The 25,452-nt window shown below is 40.7% G+C and overlaps 1 protein-coding gene across 1 annotated transcript; it reads left to right on the top strand.

Annotated features, from left to right (window-relative positions):
• Positions 1 to 509: 509 nt before the first annotated feature.
• On the top strand, positions 510 to 23,578 carry BPNT2 (3'(2'), 5'-bisphosphate nucleotidase 2). The gene is made up of 5 exons (XM_064706126.1): positions 510 to 1,228; positions 13,445 to 13,604; positions 14,550 to 14,645; positions 16,475 to 16,636; positions 17,771 to 23,578. The coding sequence occupies exons 1-5, from the start codon at positions 842 to 844 to the stop codon at positions 18,040 to 18,042; spliced, it is 1,077 nt and encodes a 358-aa protein (XP_064562196.1). The 5' UTR covers positions 510 to 841; the 3' UTR covers positions 18,043 to 23,578.
• Positions 23,579 to 25,452: the final 1,874 nt, after the last annotated feature.

Here is a 25,452-nt window from a genome sequence, read left to right as displayed (position 1 = left end):
AAAAAGCATTCAAACAATGCTGAATTAACATGGTTCTTTTGTTTTTAATTTACTGAAAACTAATAAAAGGAATCAGAAATGAGACCAGAAAGAAATCAGAGACTCTTCCTAGTTCCCACTCCAGATGTCCATCCTGGCTATGAAGTTTCACACTCCCCCAAAGCAACTGAGGTGCAAAGAAAAAGTATAAATTAAGCCAGGTAGGCTTTTATCACATCACTTGGCTGAGAAGATAGTTGGATTTGCTTCATTTTACTGAATGAGAGGAATTCCTCGAGGAACAGAGGGGTAGACAGAATGCCACTATGACAGAAACAACAATTTCTCAGCAATGATGCTCAGCACCGCTAACAGTGCACCTTCAGAAATTTAGCAGCAGTTTATGCCAACAGCAATTCCCATCAGAAAACTCCCTCCCAGCGTTCCGGGCGGGCTCGGGGTCCTGCCCCGCGGGCGGAGCACCTCCCTCGGCCCCGCCGCTGCGGGCTCCTGGCGCATCGGCTGCCTAGAGGGAGATGAGGGAAAAACCACCCCAAACCACAGAACTCAGGAGAACCAGCGGGCGATGACCGTGTGTTTCATGGATGAGCTCGGCAGGTAGCGGCGGGACCCGCCGTGCTCCTACCGGGCAGCACAGAGCCCGGGGGCAGCGGGACATGCCCAGTGCGCGGGCCGGGCTCCGCCTCCGCCTGACCCGGATACAGACGGCGCTGCTCCCGGCCGCGAGCGTGGAGCCGGCCCGGCGCCGCCGCAGCAGCAGCCGCGGAGCGGAGCGCCCCGGCCGTGCCATGGGATTGTGGTGACCGCCCGGCCCCGCCGCCCGCCCTCCCGCCCCGCGGCCATGGCCCCCATGGGCATCCGCCTCTCGCCGCTCGGCATGGCCGTGTTCTGCCTGCTGGGGCTGGGCGTCCTCTACCACCTCTACTCCGGCTTCCTGGCCGGCCGCTTCGCCTTCTTCATGCTGAGCGAGCCGGCGGCCGGCGGGCCCGAGGCGCCCCACGGCTCTGCGCCCGGCGGCGCCGTGGACCTGCGGGAGCTGCTGGCCGTGTCCGTGCTGGCCGCCGTCAGGGGCGGGGAGGAGGTGAAGCGGGTCCGCGAGGGGAACGTCCTCAACGCCAAGGCGAAGGGGAAGACGCGGGAGGGGGCCGAGGAGCAGCTGACCACCGGCGACCTCCTCTCCAACCGCAGGATGTTCTACCTGCTGAAGGGCGCCTTCCCCGCCGTGCAGGTGGGTGCCAGGCGCCCTCCGTGGGGCGGGGGCTGCTCTGGGCGCGCTGGGAGCCCGCTGTGGAGCCCCGGTGTGAGGCTGCTCCGCACCGGCGGCTTTCCGGTCTGTAACAGCCGGCGGGAAGCGCTGCCCTCGTTTGCGCTTTTCCTTCCCCTCCCGCTGAATTTGTGGCAGTGCCACCTCACGCTCCTCGCCGTGGGTGTTGGGTTGCAGGGGAAAGAGTTGCAGCGTGTTGCAAGCGAAGCCACGCTGGTGAAACAGTATCAAACACTGCGGGCATGGAGGGGTGCGGGGAACACCGGGTCTCGCTCTTGCGGATCGTGAGCTCTGTGGTTAGGGATGCAGGTAATTGTGCAGCGCAAATTCCGCCTGCGGTTAAGATGCAGAGATTAGGAACGCCGTTGCTTTGGTAGTTATCCGTCCCGCCAGTTGTCCTTGCTGCCGTCAGTTGTGGGGAGAGCCAGGGGCGGGAGCAGCGACGGAGAAATCGAGGCTTGGGAACATAGCGCTGCAATAACCGAGTGATTAGCGCTCGTGGCTGGGGGACAGCTGATAAGCATAGCTGTGTCAATACTGTGGATCACTGCCTACCTGAGCAAAATGAGTTTGCTTTGCTCTCAGAGGTGCACACCCCTTCCTGCTCTCCTTCACTCCTGAAGTCTGGGTCTATCTCTTAAGGTCGCACCCTAAGCTTTGAACTATATTTCGAGGATTTCTGGGGTTTGTTGGCATTGTTTTTACTTTCACTTCAGTCAATGGGAACTTCTGGTTTTTGGTGTTTTTAATTCCTTAGCTTTTCATGGCCATTTGAAATGGATAGAAAGCCCTAAATTTGGATCTCAGAAGTGGTGATTTCTAGAGGGGTTGGGAGAAAAATTTGCTAAGTCCAGTTTTTTGTTATTGAGATACTATTCAATTTTCAGTAGCTGTTTTGAAAGTTGCACGGAAAAATATGTAGTTTTTTGTTTGTTGGCTTTTTTGGGTTTTTTGTTTCTTTGTTTTGGTGGGGTTTTAAAGTGTTGTAAAGAACTTATGGAATATGAAATCTAGAGGAAACAATAAATTCTTCAATGTTTGAAATAAACTTGAGATGTGACTAATCTTCCTCTGCAGAAAGATTATGCAGGTTTTGTTTTGAAGGTTTCCTAGATTTTGTCTGTTGGTGACAAGGCACCTTCACAAGCCCAGTGTTAAAGGAAGAAAAAATATTGATCCCTGTTCTCTTGCATTATTCAGTGCCCTTAGAGATCTTGGCTTTACAGCTTAGCTGGCTTGAAGCCTCTATGCTTTCTCCCCTTTCACAGATGGAGGGACTTAATTAATCTAGATGTAAGAGTTGTCTGTGCTTCTAGAGAAGGCTGTGGGTTCTGTCTGGGCTTGGAGAACACAGTGGACTGTGTATTGCCTGCTCTGTGGTCACATGTAGACTTGCTCTGGAGCCTGGTATTCCTAGCAGTGACAGTCTGACTTGTGTTTTTCTGGCAGAGGGTGTTAACTTTGAAAATCTACTTTTTAAAAACTTGGGTACTCCCTTTTATTTTTCTCACAGGTGATGTGTGCTGCTAGTCTTTAAGAATAGATGGCACTTTCAAAAGTGCAGATGTGTTCTCAAAGGCAGTATAAAACTAAAAATGTGTGCATATGAAAATGTGTGGAACTAAAATACCAGGCATATGTCTTTTCTTTTTCCTAACTCTTCCTTAGACTGACTGAGCTTGAGCACTGAGGTTATCTAGGATGAGTGTACTTGACAAAATTTTCAGGTGATTTGGAGTTATTCAGTCTGACAGATCAGCTGTGGGACATTAAGTATTCTAAGAACATGATGGGGATAACAACAGCTTACCTCATGTGGTGTTTAAAAAATACTCACTAAGCTGTGTATACACTGATAAGCCCATGATGAAAATGTATTCATAAACATTTGCCCAAACTAAAATCAAAGCTTTATTTTACTACTGTGTACATACTATGTGTGCTTCTCAGGTGTGAAGGCAAAGTATCATCTCAATCTACTAATCCTTCAGGTGTAACTTCAGAGCAACCCATCTAAAACTGCAGCTCTTTCATGGAACAGAGCTGCTGAGTCTTGGTGTGAATATAAGGATTATAGAGGATTTTCTGAGGCAGTATAAATTGCATCATATAAGAAATATCTTCTTTATATCTGTAATCTTATCCCCCTTGTACAGAGTGACACTCCAGCGTAAAAGATGCTGCTGAAGTCAGGTAAACCTCCTCTTCTCTCCTTGCTAGAGAAGATGGTGCTAATAAAAGCTGTCAAACAAAAACGGCAATAATTCCAAGAGTAAGCTTATGCAAAATGCCAATTTTCTCACATCCTGTAGCTCTTGAGTTTAACAGGAGAACCTCAGTGTTTAAATTGTTGCCAAATGCTGCATCCAGGAAGAAGATGAACAAACACAAAAACTAGGTGCTAAAATATGCCTGTAAAGCAAAGAAAATGGAGTTGTTCAGTCTTGATGAGAGAAGGCTCCTGTGAGACTTTACAGAGCCTTTCAGTGCCTGCAGGGGGCTGTAGGAGACCTGGAGAGGAATTTTGTACAAGGGCATGTGTTGACAGGACAAGGAAGAATGATTTTCAATTGGAAGAGAGCAGGTTTAGATTGGACATTAGGACAAAATTCTTTACTGTGGGCGTGGTGAGGCACTGGACCAGGTTGCTCAGAGAAGTTGTGGATGACTGCTCCCTGGAAGTGTTCAGGATCAGGCAGGATAAAGCCTTGAGCAACCTGATTTAGTGGAAAGTGTCCCAACCCATGGCAGGGTGAGATCTGGAAGGTACCTTCCAGCCCAAACCATTCTATTACTCTGTGATTCTTTAAGAATAACTGTGGCTTTCCAATATTTCAGAATAACCAAGGGGAGTAGTCATTCGACTGAAATAAACTTAAGTCAGTGAACAGTGTTGTATTCCTTGTTTGGTGCTGCTGGACATAAAAAGGGAAAACATGCAAACAGTTTTTCTGAAGCAGACCTGAATCTCTTAAAGTGTGGTTATTAAGAGAAGATAGAAGAGTTAGGCTTCTCACATGCAGAAGCTGAAATAAATCTGGAAGAAGCCTTATCATACTAAGAGGTGGGATTTATAAAAAAAGCCCTTTCAAAATCTGAGGGGAAAAAAATCCCACAGAACATGTTTGCCTTTGTTCTCTTGAGTAAAGGTATTGTCTCTACAGAGGAAGAGGAACTCCACTGCTGACATCAACTGCTCTGTTTGATATAAATAGATGCATTTGCATCAGTTCAGACTTCTCAAGGCTGTTTTAGGTAAGATCTAGGTAGGAGTGGCTCAACACAGTTTTAAGACTGTGTAGATTTAGATTAGATTTAGAGGTGGTGTTTTTATATCCCTCAGAAACAGGCCTGAGAAAAATAAGGGGCAAGTCACTTACTGCTACCTTGGGTGTTACCCAGTGTTGTGTGATTGCACTCAACAGCAGTAAATATTTGCATGTGTATTCCATGAAGCATCTTTGTACAGTTGATTTGAAAATATACTCAGTGCTAAAACAGATGCATTGCTTTCTCTTGGTGAAGTTCTCAACTGCAGTTACAGGCTTGAGGTGTTACTGCTCCTGCCAATATGTTGTCCTCATTCATTTGTAGTGCTAAGAAAGAGTTAAAGGTCTCATCCAGCTGTAATCATCCCCTCTGCTGCTTTCATTTTTTATTTATTTTGTTTATCATTTCTGGGTTACTTCTTTCCTGGTTGGTTCTCCATGTAGCCTTATTTATTCTTGTGCTGGCACAGTGATGGTGTGATAAGGGCTGGGGTGGGAAATAGGTGAGGAGATTAAGGAGATGCTTGACCCAGCCCTGCTGCTGGGGTGGGAGTGGACTGGGGAAGCATTCTTTCCAAATTCAATGCTGGTATGTTCTGCTTAGAAGAGGTTCTGTGAAGAAATGATCTCATGATAGCAAGGTTTCAGCAGCATTACCTGCTAAAAGATCCCTCTCAGATCATGCCTTAGGGTCTTACTCTTTTAATGTGGCCTGTCCAGGGATCAATGTCAGGACCTTGATAACTGATTGTATCCCGAGTAAAAATTTCAAATAAAAGTTATTTAAAAGAAAGGTATTTAGGAATACCCTGGTTCAGTTCCCACTACAGCCCATCTCCAGCACATCTGAAGGAGCAGCCCTGCTTGATCACAAAGGGAGGAATGACTGACAGACTGCTCCTTAAACTTGCACTTTGACCAGATTACCTCTTATCCTCTGACTGAAAAAGCCAAGTTTAAAGTGACCCACACAATTCTGCTGGAGTTATTTTCACAGGATGCAGAATTCAGTCTTACTGGTCAGATTGTATTCTGCCCTACATTTTCATTTTGAGCTGTTTTGGCTTCTTTATGTTCTAAAGTTGCACCAGCTATATCTGTTGTTTTCTAGTGTAGATACTGAATAGAGTTTCATCTTGTCCTCTCCCTTTTTTTATATTGCGACTGTGGTGGAAATGAAGTCTTCCTCTGTCCCAGTGTTTTTCTTTGAGCATCTTTTTTTGAGTCTTGTCACTATTCTAAATCCAAATGTTCTTATGTCTCTTTCCCAGTTGTGACTGATGATAAATACCACATTTCAAGCTTATGCCTGATAATGCTGCAATCAGCACTTGAAATGAAACTTTAAGAACATGTCACTTTTACTTTGATTTTCTTCTAAATTAATCTGACTTTTGAAGATTAATGACTGCAAGCATTCCTTTTTTATCAGGCTATCTGAAGTACTGTCTAGGTTTCGACTCACTGTTTACAGGCTTCTGATCACAGTGCCAACTACCCTACGTAAAAAACTGGAATTTCATCTGAGGTGGCAAGCTCTGTAAGTGATACTGAGTCTCTGTGAAAGGCAGGTGTATTAAAGAAGTGGGTTTAAAAAAGGAAATACTACTTAAACTTCAGAGGTATTGCGCTTTAATGAGTAGGTTCAGTAATTTGTCTTTTCATGTTGTGAGAATGGCCTCCTCAGGTCTTAGGGAGGAGAACTTTTAATAAAGTTTGTGTTCTTCTGACCCAGATGATCTTTGCAGAACCCATTGCCAGTGGATTTCTAAGTTAAACAAGAAGTGTGCATGTTGATCTGAAATCTCAGTAATAGGTGTTGTCTGGAGGTGATACATCTCCTAATATGGGTTCCAAATGATGCCAGATGACTTATGCCCACTCTCTCTGCATGAAAATAAAGTTAGACTGTAACTTTATGCTAATAAGCTCTGTGATTATCTTTTCAGATGCAATTACAAATAGTTTATTTGGCTTGTTTGTACACTGCAGGTGTTTAATCTATCATCGGAGTGTCTGGAGAGCTGCATTTCTTAGTGTAGCCACTCACAAACAGTGGACTTTTTTGGGTATTATCATTTTTATTGGTAAATTTCTAATCTGTCCTTATTTGGATGTTTTCTTAAAATGAAGTTCTACAACTCTTGTGACAAAGCAAGTCATCTCTTTCTCTTTGCTGGACTTGGGTCTGTATAGAACTGTAATAGAGAATTTTGCCATCTGCTGAAACCACTTGTGTGAGCTAATAAGCAAGTGGTTTTATTTTCCTGGTCTAAAATTCTAGATATTTCTGCAGATTACTGGTGGAAACAGTGAATCCTGTGACCCGTGCTGATTCCCTCAATTCCACTTTGTTGTTTTCACCACACTCTATTCATTGTAAGTCCATAGAAGCAGAGTTGTCATTGGATGTCTTTATCATTTATTAAATCCTGTTTGTTTCAGTCAGCTTCCTGCTGGCTTAATGGCCAAAGTCACCTAATGAGTGTTGATAAGCACTAATTGAGCTTCTTGACTTTTAGACTTGTCCATATTCTTCTTTCCATATTCTGTCATCTTGTTCCTGCATGAAGGAACTTCTTGTTGCTAAAATAAACAAAGATATAGTTGATGATAGAGGAAAACCTCTGTCTGCTTTGACTTAGGTGCCTTGAAAAAGGCTGTGTCCTTTTTCAGTGTTGTGGTATAATTATAGAAATACTTGTTGTTTTCTGATCTAATCAATGGCAACATGAGACCAGTTGGTTTTATGCCTCTGATTATTTTATACATTTGTATGATTTTATACCTTTCACATTTATATACAAATATGCTTTGTTGTTTTAAACTTAATTAAATAAAATTAAAAGTTAAGACTTTAAACTTATAGTTTCTAAACTTAATTACCTTTTAATAAGTTGGGTTTTTTGTGTTTTTTTTTATTTTAGAAAACCATATGATTCTACAAGGTCTTCTTTCCATTCATAATAAAATCTGCCTTGCTAAAACTATGTAAATTGACCCTTGTCAAGAGGAATATTTTTGAGAGGCATGTTGATCACCGCTTATTTTTCCTTTCTAATATGTTGTGGTAATCTAAGGAGGAAAAGAACCTTTTCAAAAGCAAGCAGCTGGCTTTAAAAATGTCAGTGTATTGAATAAAATCTGGGTTGGCTTTTTTTTTTACTATGCTGGTAAGGCTACTAGTCAAATTTTTTAAAGCTTAAAAGCATTTTACATTTACAAAGAGAAGTGGTACTTTGATTTCCCAGTTTGCATTCTTTTCAGAGTTAATTAACCCAAGAAGCAGTTTTCATTCATCACTCCTGAATTTGAAAGTTGGACAGAAGGGATCATAAATGGTCCTGGATGCATGTGAGCTAAGTCTTGGCATGATCTTGTGTGAAAGCACACCCCTCCCTGTGTAACAGATTCTGGAGCCTTGTTTTGTAACCAGGGGAGGTTAGATATTTTCCTCAGATACTGGAAATAATGGTGCTTTGAGTGCTTTTTGCTGTCCTGGAGAGTGCTCTCCTTTTGAGCATATTGATATGTCCTGACTTGTCTAGTGGGTGTTTGCATTCAGAGGTTTTGGCATCTGATTCCTTCACAGATTTTGTGTATGTACAGATGCTGTGAGAAGCTGAGACAGCTTTCACCTCTGATACATTTGAGGAGAAAAACAGAGAAGCAGAGCCAATGGAGGCAGAACAGTCAGTGTAGCACAGTGAGTATAGGGTTGCTCCTCGGCACAGTGCAGCAGCAGTGGTTGAAGGGGTCTTTCAGTGGGGGAAATCCCAAAGACTGCAGGTTGAACCCCTCTCCTCAGAGTTGGGACATCTCTGAAGCACAGTCACATAAGAGCAAATCAATTACAGTCCCATGAAACTACCTTGTAGGTCAGTATGCCTTTCAAGATGTGTAGCTGTAGGTATTGTGGAGTCATAAAAACAACTTGTGTTGGGAGGGACCTTAGAGATCATCTTGTTCCAGCTACCCTGTCATAGGCAGGAATGCCTTCCACTAGACCAAAGCTGCTCAAAGCCTCATCCAGTCTGGTCTTGAACACTTTGAGGGATGAGGCATCCACAACTTCTCTAGGCAATATGCTCCAGTGGCTCACCACCCTTACAATAAAGAATTTCTTCCTAAAATCTAAGCCAAATCTCTCCTCTTTTAGTTTGAAACTATTTCCCCTTGTCCTATCCCTATCTGCCCATGTAAAGAGTTATTCTCCCTCTTTTTTGATAAGCACCATTTAAGCACTGGAAGGCTGCCTTAAGGTCTCCCAGGACCCTTCTCTCCCTTGCAGGCTGAATAAACCCAGCTCTCAGCATGTCTTCATAGGAGAGATGTTCATCCTTCTCATTATCTTTGTGGCCCTTCTCTGGACCCATTCTAACAGGTCCACATCATTATTGTGCTGAGGACTCCATACCTGGTTGCAGCACTCCAGGTGGGGCCTCACCAGAGGAGAGCGGGAGAACCACTTCCCTCCATCTGCTGGCCATGCTGCTTTTTGGATGCATCCCAGGAGGTGTCCCAGGAGGTTGTCTAGGCTGTGAGCACACATCCATAATAAACCACAAGTGTGTCTCTGTTATGCTGCTCTCAGTGAGTTCCTTCAGTCTGTACTCATGCCTGGGATTACCCCAAATCAGGTGCAGCATCTTGCACTTAGATTTGTTGAACTTAAAGAGGTTCTCATGAGCCAGCTTCTCAAGTTTGTCCAGGTCACTCAGGATGGTATCCCTTCCTTCTGCTGGGTCAAGTGCACTGCTTGGCTTCATGTCCTCTGCAAACTTGCTGAGGGTCCATTTGATCTTACCATTGTCATTGATGAAGATATGAGAGAGCACCAGTCCCAAAATGGAGCCTTGATGGGGACCATCACTGACCTCCATGTGGACGTACAAGTTGTTGACCCAAACTTCCTGGCTGTGTCCATCTATCCAATTCCTTATCCACTGAATAATCTTTAAATCCATGTCTCTCCAATTTGGAGATAATGATGTCATGTGGGACCCCATCAAAGGCCTTACAGATGTCTAGGCAGGTGACACCAGCTGGTCTTGGCCCCCTTGTCAACTGTTGCAGTCACTCCATCTAGAAGGCCACCAGGTTGGACAGAGAAGAACATGAACTCTTAGTGGCTGCTCTAGACATTAGTACAGAAGGTATGTGTAATTATAAAGTATCTTCCACCATCCACAGAGGACATCTCTCAGTCTCTCAGAAAGATGGTGTTGAAATCACTGTTGGTTTATTGTTTGCAAATGTTTGCGTTTACTTTTGTCTCTCTCTTCTTTCCTGCATCTCATGTCGGGTTGATACAGGTGGCAGAGTTGAGTCTTGGGCATGCATGATCATGATCTTGGGCATGATAATCACTGGTGAAGTGGCTGCATAGGCCATGCAGCAACAAATTGGTCGTGCACCAACAAACCAAAAACAATCACCTATTAATGTTTTACTAATGCTCCCCTGTGCACACTCCAGGCTTACAGGCCTCCAGGCTTTTAATTTCCTGAGTCCTATTCAAATCAATAGACTTATCTATTGTGTCATAAAATCAGAGTAATGTGGGTTGGAAGAGACCTTAAAGGCCATCTAGCCCAACCTCCTTGCAATGAGCTGAGACATTTTCAACTCAGTCAGATTGCTCAGAGCTCCATCCAACCTGACCTGGAACACTTGAGGGATAGGGCATCTACTACCTCTCTGGGCAACCTGTTCCAATCTCTGGTTTTGGAAGGTAATACCTGGAATACTCCAATGTTCATATTCTGACTGGTAAATGTTTACTCTCCCTGTTACCTGAACTCTGTGTGGGGATGTTGTTTTGGGTTTTTTTTGTTTTGTTTGGGTTTTTTTTTTCAGTTTGAGTAGCTTAATTGGTATTTTTATAATACAGGTGTGATAATATTTGTGTTGTGCTTGTTTTATTTTCTAATGAAACAGCACTAAGATTTGGATTTCAGAGGACATCTGTTTGCATATATTTTTTCACTTTAGCTTACCTTTGATGAGTGAATTCAAAGGCAAAATACAGTTCCACTCTTTCAGACCAGGGAAAAGCCTGAAGTGGTGCACCATGCCAGGGACAGCTAGCTAGTGTTCAAGCAGGCTTTTTTGGGTGATAAGCTGCCATAAAGACAGCATGAAGTGCTGTTAGGGACTGAACCAGCGCAGGACAGAGAGCTGCTGTGAGATTCCTTGAAGTCTTTGGGTGGCCAGGACTGTTGGGTGTTGAGAGCACTGCATTTATCCAGACAAGTTTGTGGTACACTGGAGTTGCTTCCTGTGCTCCTGAGCAGCTCTGTGTTCCAATCACCAGCATGCTGGACAGGAGTGATCTCTGTGCAGAGGTTTCCAAAGGCTGGAAACACCTGACCATATCGGAAGGCACAGCATGGACTGATCCTGGTATTGGTGTTGGACCTCTGCTGCTGGCTTCCATGAGCAGCATCCCTCATTTGTTAAGGAATTCCTGCACCTTATGGGCTGCTTTTGGGGAAGCTCTGTACTGGTGAGATGCAGCCAGACTGCCTTGTTTAGGAAATAATGGGGGTTTTCTTGTTGTTGTTGTGGTTTTTTTTTTTTTCTTTTTAACTTTTCAGCAGTATTCCATGCACTGATTTACATATATAATATTAAACCTTTGTGTTTGATGCAGTTCTTTGTGAGGAGGGCTTTTGCTTCAAGCATAAGTGGGGAAGATTTCCAAAATGTAGTTAACCTTCATGTCAGTGCTCAGCTTCCAGAACTTCCCCAGATGGGCTTTTGCACCTTACAGCTGTTAGGCAATTAACCCCAGAGAGTCTTGCTCAAATAAGATCTAGTGCCTGAAATATCTGGCCTTGTGATTGTCTTTCTACCATAGCTACTCCTAATTTCGGAGTGAGGATTTGGGATTGCAGTGGACTGTATATCCATATTGCTTGAGAAAAGTTTAAAGTGTAAGGTCATGGCTTCTGGAGGCTGCCAGCAAATGAGAATGACAAATAGGAACATGGAGTTAACACAGAGGAATGATTTCCAGGCATATTCTCGTTCATTAACAAAAAAAAAAAAAAAAAAAAAAAAAAAAAAAAAAAACAAAACAAAAAAACCAAGAGGAATAAAAGACGTTTGAAGGGTTGATGAGCCCCTCTCAGGCAAGTATTCAGGCAAAGCTACAGAGTAAATGGTCATGGAATAGAAGAACGAGTGAACCACTTTGGGGTTTTGTTTTTGTGGGTTTTTTACTTTCTCCAGATGTCTTTGCAACCTTATCACTCTTTCCCATATATTTTTCTAGTGAAATAATCATACCTGTTGAGAGAGACTCCTAACAAGCATTATAAATGCAGTGTCACGGCCACTGCTACAAAATCTGAGCTAGCAGGTGATGTTTCTCTGAAAACAGTACCTTTCAGATAGTTTCAGACTTTGCACTCTAGTGTACTGTAACAACAGGTTTAACAAGATATTCTTCCTTTTGCGCATTGGTTCCACCCCCTTAACTTTGTGGAGGCCCCTTTCTTCTGTTGAGGAAATGTTTTTTTTATGATGGTATGTCATGGGCTGTAGTGGAACTTAGACTGCCTAGGGGCTATGTTGAGACTGCCAAGTCTGTGGAACTGCTCATCTTGACTTTGCAGGACTGTTTTCCCCGGGGGAAATGCAATCATCAGGTTTATTGTATAGTGACAGATGTTTAATTTGTAAATGTCACGGCAACTTCAAGAGCTCCGTGTTTGGCATATAATGCTTCAAATACTGGTTTTACGTGAGAAGACAGCTATGATGTATGGCTGGAGTTGCTGCAGTTCTTCTTCCTTTTTCATTTGGAGTTCTCTTGGAGAAAATGGCCCCTAACCCTTGGCTGATACCGTTACAGTTGAGGTGTGTGTGATGTCTTTTCTTGTCATGATGTGAGTTATGTAAAAATCCTGCTCACATAAGGTCTGTCACAGTCAAATGTAGTCTGATAGCTCCTTCATTTTCATTGTCTTTCCATGTCACTTGCCTACAACATTTGGGATAACTGTGTCTCTGGTCATCCAAAACTATTGTGCCACTGCAGTCACAAGGACGTTGTGTTGAGTTTTGGAGTTTTGGAGTTTTACTCCATTCAGTAGATTGGTGCTGTGTGCTCCACTACCTGGCCAAACTCTGCTTTGTACTGAAATGCCTTCTGGTGTGGAGTAAAGTTCATTAAGCTGGGTAGCAGTTGACAACAGGCTTAAAGATGACTTTTGACTGCTGTTAATAAATGTTCTTCATGGGCCATCTTAGGACCTTACCCCAACCTACCCTAAAAATTGGTATGGGATGTTATTACTTGTTTGTGAAATAAATTTGTCTAACAGTTGTGTACTGGTTAAATTCAACTGAGCTGCTTAATCTTCTACTTGTAACTCAATGCTTGCAGCAGGAATATGTATACAAAGATTTCTTCTTGTCCAAGCCATGCAGAGTCTGCACAATATCTGGTGATAGTATATCTCTACATTTCCATGTGCTTCTACTGGTTTGTATAAATTGAATTTTAGACGCCCTACTGTCTGTGTACTGTATGATTTCTCCAGAGTCAAATGTTCTGCCTGTAGTACTTGAAGCAACTGCATTTAAATATTGATTTAAAAAAATGTTATTCATACTGTGCGAATGTTCAGTAGGGAGACCTGCAGCCAAAGCAACAGTGTCAAGCTGTGGTGTGGTTCACAGTAAAATTCTGGATTGTGGTTTTGCATTGCTTATCACATGAGTGTAATAATGAGAAAATGAAAAAAATTCCTGTAATTGAGGTGAAGGAAGGAAATGAAAATGTGAGCAAACCTGTAATTTTCACAAGTGCCACAGTTACTGTATTTGCAGTTAATGCAAATACTTCTGTAGTTACAACATACTTTATGTTAATGCAACTACTTTTGTTGTCTTACCACAGATAAATTCTGAGGAGCGTGTTGATACAGCTGATCAGGAGACAGTCTCCTGGGATCACAGTATTCCTGAGGACATAAAGCAAAAAATACAGCCTAAAGAGGTGCCAGCAGAAAGTGTCACTGTCTGGATCGATCCATTAGATGCTACACAAGAATACACAGGTAACTGATTCTTGTTGATAAATCATGTGTGTAATTATGATGTTTGCCTTTTACACTGGAGACAAGATAGTAAGTAAAAGGACATCTCTTGTTAAAGTGTCTTATGTCAAAGCTAGCATGGTTTAATTGAACAGATTGCATCATGAAATCTCTGTAGTTCTCAATCTACAACATTTGCTTTTATGTATTCCAACTCTGAAATTACTTTGGTGCCTTTACAAGTAACTAGTTGCTATAATAAATGGTAACTGTCAATTATGGATTGTACTGGAATTACACATTTCTTTATTTTAGTCATTACTGTGGTGACTCTAAGTATCTTAGATTTTGGGTTTTGTTTCTTTAAATGGAATACTAAGTAAGTATCCTATTTAACTTGATATAAGAAATTTTTTGTTGTCATTTTTCAAAAAAGCATGTATAATTCAGTCTTCCCCCTTTTAAAATGTTTTAGGATGTCACATAAGCAGTTCAAGGCAATCCAACTAAAGTTCTTGCTGAAAAGTACTAAGGAACAACTGGAAAAGTGGGATTTTTTTTGTGACTATGTAATTGATACAATTATCCTTTCAAGTGGATGTTCTTTGGCTTTTGAATTACCATTTTTGAGCCAATAGAGGATAGGAGGTGAGGCAGAGAAAGGAGAATGGAGGGGCACGGATTGCCATGAAAAGATATGTTGCATAAGACACAGCTGTTAGCGTTAGATCTGGTAGGAGTATAGGTTACATCTACTGAACAGGAAAAATTGCTGGAAACCTGAAAAGTCTTCAAAGTCTATTGAAAACTGAAAGGTTATTTGAAGATACATTAAAGTTCTATAACTGCAAGAGGCAGAATATAAACTAGTCTTCAGAGAATAATCTGAATAATCTCCTGTCTATTTTCCTTTTGTGTTCTTGGCATCTGATTGTAAACTTGCTCACTTTCTTGTTTTGCCCGCAGAGGATCTTCGACAGTATGTCACGACCATGGTTTGTGTGGCTGTAAATGGTAAACCAGTAATAGGTGTGATACACAAGCCCTTCTCGTCATACACAGGTATCTTCATGCCTTCACCTATTTCCATGATAGTCAGTCATAGGATTAATTGAAATTTGATGTTTCAGAGAACATCTCTAGGTATAAATGAGAAAATATACCAGCAGCAAAAGGGCACTGCAGCAGACCACACAACTAGAGCTGTAGGTGTGTTCTGTGCTATAAAACCACAAAGGAAAATGCTGCCCTTGTTTAAAATAAAAATGATGCATTTAGAACAAACAAACTGAAAATATTTTAAAAAGCTAAGATCTCTTCAATTAGAGTGCTTATTGCAAACAAAAAAAAAAGTTAAACCTACAAATATGGTTTGATGTGTGCTTTTAGTTTTTAGCAAAAAGAGTGCTTTGCTCATTTAGCAGAATAGCTTGGATCTGTGATAATATACCCAGGAGCTGCTGTATATTCAGTGTGAATTTAAAAAAGATTGAATAAAGATCTTAATGGCAACTGTTTGTGTGTAGCAGGCAAGACTGTCTAGCATAGCCTTATTGATTATCTGACATGTTTTTAATGCCACAGCTGTGAAGTAATTAATTTTTCAGTATTAATGATGTATCAGCAAGCATTGCTGCAAGTTTGACAATTTGCCTGCACTTCTCAAAGCTTCAAAGTAGTTTCAGTATTCATGTTTTATTGTGTATTTAAAACAGGAATTGCTGTTTACATTTTCCCTTAGGCGATACTGACCTCTAGAGTTCTGAAATTTTGCAGTATCTCTGGAACAAAAATTAAGTCTAAATAAATGCATTTTGTATTTGTTGTCTTTGTTTGGCCCTAAAACACTAAACACTCAACATTTTGTGCTAAATGTTTTGCTGTCTATAAATATGAATTTAATTACCAGTCACTTAAGTATGTACTATATTCCAATATGCTTCAAGAATCTTGGAGATTTTGGAACATATGTTTTTAGGTGTCAATATCTATCTAAAGAAATGGCTTTTTAGTAATGTTGAGAATTTATCTCCTTTGATAAGAGTGAAGTGTGCAATGTTCAGACATGGAATCAGAGGAGATGCAATGAATTCTGTCATTCTGCGTGACAAGTATTCATTTTCCAAGCTGGAAATACCAATATGTTTTGAGTCAGATTGTTCCTAATACTACCACACAAATACAAAGCAATAAAGGGCAGTCAGCATTGTTATTACACAGAGCTCAGTCTGTTGCCAAACAATCTGGTTCTCTGCTGAGATGAAATTGCCGGGTAGTTTACTAAGTAAATGTCAGATTAATGGTTAGGGGATACCACCTACCAAGCTTGGCTTTGAACTTCATGATGAAATAAGAGGGAAGTTGTGGATTCTGAATTCTGTTCTCTGAAACACAACATCAAATATTTTTCTTTGTAGCACCATCCTCCTGAGCTATTTCCTTCTTTAGCATTACTATCCCTCTGAACAAAATGACTCCACAGCATTTTTAGTATCTGCTTTAAAGGGTAGGGGGGCTTTTTGTTCTTGCATGAAAACATTGTCTGAGGAAATACTGGATGTATTTCTGTCTAGGAGCCATCCTTTTAACTTTGGTGGGTTTCTAATTGCAAATTCTGAATATTAACTACTTGGGATTTTTCCTTCTTATTCTGTGTTTTGGAATTATCACACAAGAACAGTCAGTTTTAGGATAATGCCATATGCACCAATGTGTGTGTGGCCTGTGTCACTTCCCTTGTACTCACCCCATCCTCTGTCAGCCCTTTCTCTATTACAGGAGTGAGAGATATTCAGTCAGAAGTATCAATTCCATATTGTTAATAAGTACCCTTTTATCCTTACACTTAGATTGTCTTGTAAATCTTAGTAGAACTTTTGTTTCTCTTGTAGCTTGGGCAATGGTGGATGGTGGGTCAAACGTAAAAGCTCGTTCCTCCTACAACGAGAAGACTCCAAGGATTATTGTGTCCCGCTCCCATGCAGGAAAAGTTGAGCAGGTTGCACGACAGACATTTGGAAATAAAACTGTGATAATCCCCGCTGGTGGAGCAGGTTTGGTTCTTTAAGCATCTTATCCATTTTGTTGCTTCTGGATATTTTAATGGTGTAGCTCTTACTAGACAAAAGGGTATACTGTAGTGTCTTATCTTTTTCCTTTTGTCTTTTGATCTTCACATCACTGAAAGCAAACACTTGACAATAGGGACAAAGTTTTTTCTGTATTTAGGAGCCTACATGCAAACTTGATTCAGACTTCTGGCTGTTCACAAGTCAGTGTGTTACTGAGTCTAAGCCTAGGCCAGCAGTGCTGTTGTGGTCCTTTCATTGATGCACACTGATGTGTGTTCATGGAAGGCACTGATGCCTCAGTGGGAGAAAAAGTGTTGTGTGACCACAGGCACAATCATGAAAGAAAACCTGTTGGTTGTTAGTTAGCTGTTAGTATGGTTGATTTAAAAAAGAGATTAAGAAAAGGGCCATTGAAGTTTGGTATTGTTTATTGCATTTATGTCAAAAGAGGAAAATTAGTATCACTAAAGTCCATTTTTATCTGCCTCATACTCAATTTAAAGGAATTTTAAAATACTTTTTACTTATGCAATGTCCTTGTGCATGTTATTGACAGAACATAAATGGGGAGACACTGGGCTTTTTTTCCTTATTTTCGCAGAAATGTTATCTTTGTGCCTTTAATGTGAAAAGCCAGAATTCCCTTACAGATTGTTTAGTCAAGAATGTCTTGTAGTGCTTCTTGATAATGACTCTAAATGTCAAAGTGAAAGTGTAACTGATTATAGCAGGTCTTGTCCAGGGCTTGACTCTGTTTAAGAAGATAAAGAAATGAACAGATTAATGAATCAAGAATATTGCTTAAGGAGTTGAAAATCTGAAAAAAATCCATAAAAGAATGGATACTAGTTTGAGCAATTACTTTGTAGTGCATAATGAAAGGGGAATGCCCTGGGCTGATTTACTTTATTAAAGAGTGGTATATACATCTTCCTTCTATTGCAGTAAAAAGCCAGGGAGAAAAAGATAGACTTGAGCATGATGTAGAGATTGAGAAATAAATGAGTAAGCATAAGAGCAGAACTATATTTGCGTGTCTGGTCTTCTTCTTGGAATGTGTTTTGACAGGAAAGCTTGGTTTAATTTTTTTTTTTAACCCCTCCCCATTTCTTCCAGGTTATAAAGTGTTGGCCCTCCTTGATGTGCCTGAAAAGAATCAAGAAGAAGCTGATGTGTATATCCATGTCACCTACATTAAGAAGTGGGACATATGTGCTGGAAATGCAGTGTTGAGAGCTTTGGGTGGCCATATGACTACCCTGACTGGTGAAGAAATTAGTTACACTGGCTCAGATGGCAATGAAGGAGGACTTATAGCCAGTATCAACATGAACCATAAAGCACTAATTGAAAAACTTCCAGATCTGGAAAAAACGTCACACAAATAAGCATGACTGATGGAGAAGTACAAGTTGTGCTTTTGTAGCCTCCGGATGCTCTGTCTGAAGAAGCAGGTGTGAAAACCTGCTGGAAAAAATGCACAACAAAGCAGTTTGGTGTGGGTTTGGGGACTATATCTTGCATTGGGTTTTGTCAGTGGTGGTATTTAAAAAGAATAAAATAATAATAATAATTGGAAGTAGGAAGGGGACAATGGTCTCGCACATCAGTTTCCATGTTTTATTTTTTTCAGACTGTTTTCATGCAGTTCTTATACTCAAGGTGCATTTACCGTATATCTTGGTGAACATAGGTGAACTAAGGAAAAGTCCAATTTTTTTGGTAAAATAACCTAAGTATTTCTCACAGGAATTTCTTGAAACCTTTTACATCTTATTGTAGTTTTAGTGATTCCATAATAAATTAGGTAGAAAAAAAGCTTGATTTTTATAGGCATCTGATAACTGTAATTGGTTTATCAGGAGTCATGACCTCGTATTTTGTATCCCCTGAATGGAAAGCACAAGAAGGTTAATTCAAATCTATATGCAGCAACAGTTTATCTTTGACAGTGTGGCACTCTCTGCTTTTTAAGAGAAAAAAGGAAATGTTTTTTGACTTCTTTCCTGAAGATGTAAACCAATTTTAGTTCAGGTGGGTTGTGAATATCGGTGTTTTATTAATCAGTGTAATTATTTCCTTATACCTTTTTAAAAGAAGGCAGCATTTCCTTGTATAGTTTTTAGCAGTTTCTTCTTGTCCTTGATTTCTGCAAGCAATGTTGAAGATGCATGCTAGATTTTTCTCTAATGTAGGGCTTGTTCATCATGTGATGTTTGTGCCTATAGAAGCAGCTTCCTTCAGTATCTCTTATTTTGTTTGTTTGGATTTTCTTTCCATTGGACAGAGTCACAGGAAATGAGTTTTACAGAAATAATAGGTTGACTGGTTAGTTCCATTTCCAACACAAGATATAAACCAGCACTTTTTCTACAACTCCAGGAACAGCTTTTTCTTTTTAGCTTGCAGCACACTCTCTCCTGCAGAAAGCTCTTCAGCCATTCCAAACAGCTTGTGCTTATTTGGTTTGTGGTAATTTACAGAGGGAGAAGAAACCATTTGAACTTGAATCTGCTTAAGCAAGTTTGAAGAACATATGGCACGTGAAGTACAGCAGGGTCTGCAAAATTTTGCTGAAAACAGAATGCAGGTCCTTTGATATCAAATGGCAATTTGTTGTACCTCTAGAAGTTGTGGACTTCTATCTCCAAACATGTAACCATCTGCATTGTTGTTCTCTGCATCTCCCTAAAAGGTTTCAAAAGGTTAAAATATATGTGTTATTTGAATTATCAGAAAATAAGCTGCCCATCTCTCCTCAAGAATGCTAAAATTCTGAGTTAATATAGATGGTTTCTGTTCAAAGTTTGTTCTGTAAAGGCTTAGGCTTCTTGATCCAAACCCTTAATTTTTTAATTTTGACTTCTTTCATATTGTTAATGAGAACTGCTGTTCTGATTAAAAAGAGGTTTTTCTCCTTAGGTCAGTAATGGAGAATGTTTAGATACTACTTTCAACTTCTAGCTGAAGTTCACATTTCCAAAAGACTTCCCAGATGCTGCATAATTACAGATACAGACTTTTATTTCTTAAACTAACTGGCAAAGGAGACTGAAGCTTAGTCCTATGGGCCTTTACAGGTAGTTTTTGGAGAACTTCTTTTCCAACACAGACACTATTGCTGCTCTTTAAAAATAACTTTTACACATGTAGATAATACACAAAGCAATTTTACTTTCAATTCTTAAATTTAAGAAACTTCTATATGCTATAAGTGATCATACCCTTTTTAAAAAGGATTTGATCTATTTCAGAAAGTTGTTGAGCTTCCAAACTTCAGTGAAGACTAAAAGAAACATATTTATCAAGGTTTTAAGATTTTACAAGAAGATTGCAGCTTTTTAAGGCAGATTTAAATGTCTTAAAGCCTAATTTAATAAAAACAGCTGTTTGTATGTTTATTTGTTAAAGAACATGGATTAAAATTTAAATATGAGAAATAGCCATAGTTAGCCTAGTATAAAAACCTGATTGTGTCACAGAGAAGGAATGCACAATATTTAAGTAGGCAATTAAGATAAAATCTGTGGCAAGTTGGGGTTTTAGAATCAGCTTGAAATCCTATGTAAACATACTTCCTAAAAATGGGACTGCTTTTATTCTGGGGAATGCTTCTATCACATCCTTGCATAAGCTGTGATCAGACTTCCTGTATGGGAAATTAAAAATGTTATGTAATGTACCAGGGCTTAGTTGTATCAGTTGAAGGCATAGACCAGTGAACAAAAGTATTTGCCTACATTATTTTTCCTTAGGAAAACAAAGTACCTTAGGAGAGGCCCTCTTTTTCTTCCTCCCACATGCTGGCTAAAATGCCTAGCCTTCCATTAGGAAGACTTGTGCTTGTTTAGACACATTAATATCCTAAATCGCTTTGTTGCAATGGATCACAGTGTTCAGTACCTTTCACAGGGGACCATTATTGGCCTGACCTCACTCCTGGTGAAACTGAGGAGGAGGTGGGAGTGTGGTGCAGGTGCCCAGTTAATTACTTGTAGTAGAGCCTGAGCTCGTTTCCCACAGTTGAGGGCTAAGGTAGTGCTTGTGGTCTCCCAGTGTAATTTAAAGAGCTCTGGTGTGAGAATAGGTGAGCAGTTGGTGAGTATCAGTTTCAGATGCCATTTTGCAATAAATGTAACTCTTATGCAGACCAGCAAGTATTCACAAGTGCTTGCTTAGTGCACACATCCCGGTGCACTTTGTTTGTATGGTGTTAACACTCAGCTTGTCATTTCTTTGACTGTTTACACTCCTTTCTGAAACATTCTGCTTAAATTCTGGCTTGAATATTTGTTTGGTCTCATCAGTGTGGATGTGACTTAACCTTATGCCCAGAGGGTAGGAAATCATCCATATCCAAATCTCACTGCTGGGCTACGTCAGTGTTCTTTATATCTTAGCCTTTTCCACATGAAGCTGTCATACACCATGCTTAGGGATGCTACTTCAAACAAGTGCATGTTGTAGGTAGGTCCTACAAAAGTATATATTTTAAAAAATCTTCATTAAAAAAATCATAGTAGCATTCTAGCTCCAAATAAGGGAAGTAAGAGAATGTATTATTTTAGCATTGGTTTTCCAATGGTGGATATTTTGAGTGGCTATTATGATTAAGGTGGTTGCAAGTGAAATTATTCTAAAGCTGTATGTATTTTCTCTTTTTCATTCTTCTAAAAAGAGTATATGATAGCATAGATAATACGTGGTATTGTACCAAGAGCCCTAGCTTTCATTCCTTGAATGAATATTTTTAAATAAATGGAGACAGAAATTAATGGATTGAATATTGTTTTTAACTGGTTTTGAGATTAACCTGTTTGCCAGACTTTTACAGATGGGTTTAAGAACTGTTTGTTCTGATCTACAGAGCATGTAATGATAATGAAAATACATAGCAGATATGGCATACTTGGAGAGTGAGTTAACGATACAGGTGAAGCTGCAAAGTCATCTAGTGATATTGTTCCATATATTTACTTCATGGTTGTTACAAGGGACAGATTTTCTAAGTGGCTTCAGGTGTGAGAAAAGTTTTGATTTTGTTTTTTTTAAATGGCCAGTGGCTGGAGACCAGAGGTGGGGAGGGGAGTCAGTACAGTATGGGGTTAATCTCTGCTTTTTTGTTTATAAGTAAGTGTATTCCAATGTCTTACTAGCATCCTGTTACCTATTTGGGTTGCACAACAGTAGTGCAGTGTTGGATACTTGTGATTTAATGTCTAAAACAAGGAGTCCACATCTCCCAAGAATTGTGGAATGAGAAGTGACCAGGTGTCATTCTGGGCTTCCGCTGTGTTATGCCAGCAGAGAATGGCTGCTTTGTGGTCTCCTGGATGTCATTCCAGTAGCGCTTTCTCTCACAGAAAACTGTTTTTCCAGGCTACTGTCTCCCCAGTTATGCCCAACTTCTTTGTAAATCTGTTTTCTGAAGTAAACAAGCAGTTGAAAGAAGCAGATGAATGTGCAACAGAGGACAATTATTTTTGTTTCTTTGTTTTTAAATTGCAGTAATTGTTTCATGTCTCTTGTCTTTCAGGAGTTAGTTAATGGTACAGGTAAGGTTCAATGGACCACAAATAAGTGCCTGTGGGATTTTAAGCCCAAGCAGGAGGAGGGCAGGAAGGACTGCCTCTAACCAAGGCAAACCTCAATGGATGATTTTCAGTCAGGCAAATCACGCTGAGTCCTTCATCTCTGCTTTAGCGGTTTAGGCCCTTTCACACAAACAGTTACAAATTTGACTTTGCCAAAATATCACTGATAGTCTTGTCTTCTAATCTGCTGTCCTCAGTGATAAAACTGGACTATATCTGCTTCACTGTAATGTAACTCCTTGAGGCAAGAATGTGCTAACTCTGAGGACCAATTGTGACCTGTGAGCCACACCTTCCTCGTGGCAGCTCTTGCAGTGTTGACCTAGTACTTGCTGCAAGTGTCTTCCCACCCCACAAGCAGGCCATGCATCCCTATTGAGAAGCTGCTGAAGCCTTATATATTTTGGTTTTCAGGTGCCACAGCAGCTCTTTCAGCTCTTCTGTAAGAAGTGCTCATCCAGTTTCCTCTCTCTGGAGCCATTAATTAGTGGCTATTTTTCCCTCTTTGCTCTTCGTCTCTCTTCCATTCTGATCCTTGATCCTTTTTTAGTCAATGTGCACAAGCAAAATGAGAGACCAGAGATGAAGACAGTCCCAGAATAAGAGGACTCCAGCAGTCAACTATCCAACTTATCCTGAAGCTGGTAATGTTTGGGACTAAGGTCTAAAGCAGTGACTGATTCAACCAGAAGTTGCCAACAAAACAATGGGAACATGGAGAGGTTCATGCAATTAGGGGTACTGAACATACGGTTTGGTAGTTAAACACCCAAAAAGAAGAAGAAAATGGTTTTTCATTATAATGTTATCATAATGTTCCAAGCATTTGTCATTTGTGCCCCCCCAGGTGCAGAGCTTCATTGCTTGTGAATGAGACTGCATTGGTCCTCTGTGAAAGAATTTGTCGATTTTGTTGAACTCAGTAGCAGTATTCCACAGAACTCAATGTGAGCAGCACCAACTCAGATAAAACAGGAACAGTAAATAAAGCTAAATTCTGAAAAGCTCAACCTCTGTCAATAGAGCAAATAACCTGGGTTGTGCTAGTTACCTCTTAACAGCTTCAGTCTGCATTTGGAAATGTCATCCCAGTGTCTGAGGTCTTTCAGGGTTTTTTGTGTTCTACAGCTGATAGAGCCCACTTTCAGGTAACATTGTTTTCTACACCAATTGTTCCTTATTTGCAATACATATTTTATTTATTCTCTCCAAAGGATCAGCAACACTCCAGCATTTCTACTCTTGTCCCACCAAATTGTATTAGCATTTTCCAATTGTGTGCCAAATTGAAGTAACAATTCTATAAATAAAGTCTCTGAAAATACTGGTTTGTGAGGGTGTTTGTCTATGTTTTTATTTCTAGGGGGTATTTATTCTTTATGCTCCAGAATTTTTTTTCCAATAATGCACGTCATGTTGCTTCAGTTGCACTGGATCCATCATGTGTGTGAGACTTCCAGCCTGAGGAGTTACTGATAAGTCCAGCCAAGTTTATGGTAAATATAATTCAAGATCTCCACTGGTTTTGTTTTCATATCTGTGTTGCTGTGAAAGCTGGTCAGTTTGTGAAAGTGAGTGCTTAGAAATCCCCCAGATAGTATTGCTCTTTGGATCTAAATTTTTTTTTCCAGCATCATTTCCACATCTCTTCCTAATTATGTTACACCATTCTGCTCAAATCTGTTTCCATGAGGAGTAGCAGGGCAGTAACTGTACCATTATTAACCCTTATTCTATTACTGTACCACTCTTCATATGTGAAACCATGGAGCTAGTTGAAAGATCCTTTAATGTCTCACATCAATATGGCATTTTGGGCAGTTCTTGGATGCAACTGCAAATATGTTTCTTTTCACCCTTACCAATATGTGCAAGACTGGATGTACAATGAAATTGTCATCCTGGACTTAGGCAACATATGCCTAAGTCCAGGATGACAATTGATGACAACAGAGTTGTACACAGATGTTTTGAAAACCCTAGGTCATGTGTGATCTATCAAGATCAGGAATTTGGAGTCTGTTGTGATGCTTCAAACCACTTCAGAGAAGATTCAACCTGTCAGAACCCACAAAATTCCTCTGGCTGCCCTGGAGGACTTGAGCCCCTGCCCAGGGGGTTCGGAGACCTTGGCACGGAGCCCAAGACCCCTGTGCCTTTGATTTAGCCCTTGGAAAAAGCAATTGCCAACCTTATATGAAGAATTACAAGCCACAAAAGTTTAAGTAGAATGATAGTGAATTTATCACAGGGTGAAAAATAGATTTTTTGGGGCTTTTAGAATGGGGGTTCAGTGAGCAAGATGGAGGAATCTGGATGTGTCCAGCCTTTCTCCTTCTTCTTCTTGGCCTCCGTCTTCTGCTGTGATGTCGGCACTTTTAGATTGGTTTAGAGTAGAAGCTCGCTGTCTAACATAGAAGATAGGTATTGGAAAGTAATTGTAAATATTGTACACGTAGTTTTTAGTATAAAAATATAACACCACCCTGGGGGCAGGAAGAGTGCCTCTGATTGTCTTGCTGAGCGGACCTCAGCAGGTTGGGAGAAAGAATTTTGTAGATAAGGAACAATAAACAACCCTGAGACCGAAAGAATTTTGTAGATAAGGAACAATAAACAACCCTGAGACCAAGAAATGAAGAATTCTAACGCCTTCTTCTACAGCCGGGCTGGGAAAAGAGACTTTCTAACACATCTCGGGGTCACTCTGACCAGCTAGAGATCCCGAGAGCAATCCAGAGGAGAAGGCATTCTTCCCACCTTGCACAGTGAGTCAGTGAATGTCTGTGTGCATGTGGTACATGGCTTGTTGTAAACAGCTGTATCTTTTGGGAAGCCTGAAGGGTCCAGATAGAGGCAGATGTGTGCTCCATGCTGACAGCCCTTTCCATGAGGCTCTCAAATGTGCCTTTCTCACACCTGATCTATCAAATCCTGCCCCAGGGCCAGCATTTTGCAAGTTTCATTATTTAAAGTAGCGTGAAAGGTAGTATGTAACACTGCACAAAAACTATACAGCCCATGGTGGGATCCTGCTTCTCAACAACGTAAACCAAATTTGTGTCTCCGGTTTGTCTGTTGAGTCAGCTTCTTGCATATCTTGTGTTCCACAAATTCTTGGTTTTATTTATTCTCTTCAGACAATCATGCTGTCCATATTTGATTTATAAATGTAAGCTAAGCTTGTTAAAAAATGCAGTAAGT

This window comes from Zonotrichia leucophrys, chromosome 2 (genome assembly GCF_028769735.1).
Source record: "Zonotrichia leucophrys gambelii isolate GWCS_2022_RI chromosome 2, RI_Zleu_2.0, whole genome shotgun sequence".
Lineage (NCBI taxonomy): Eukaryota > Metazoa > Chordata > Aves > Passeriformes > Passerellidae > Zonotrichia > Zonotrichia leucophrys.
The sequence above is the reverse complement of the archived record's forward strand: the minus strand, read 5'-3'. Positions and strand labels throughout refer to the sequence as shown.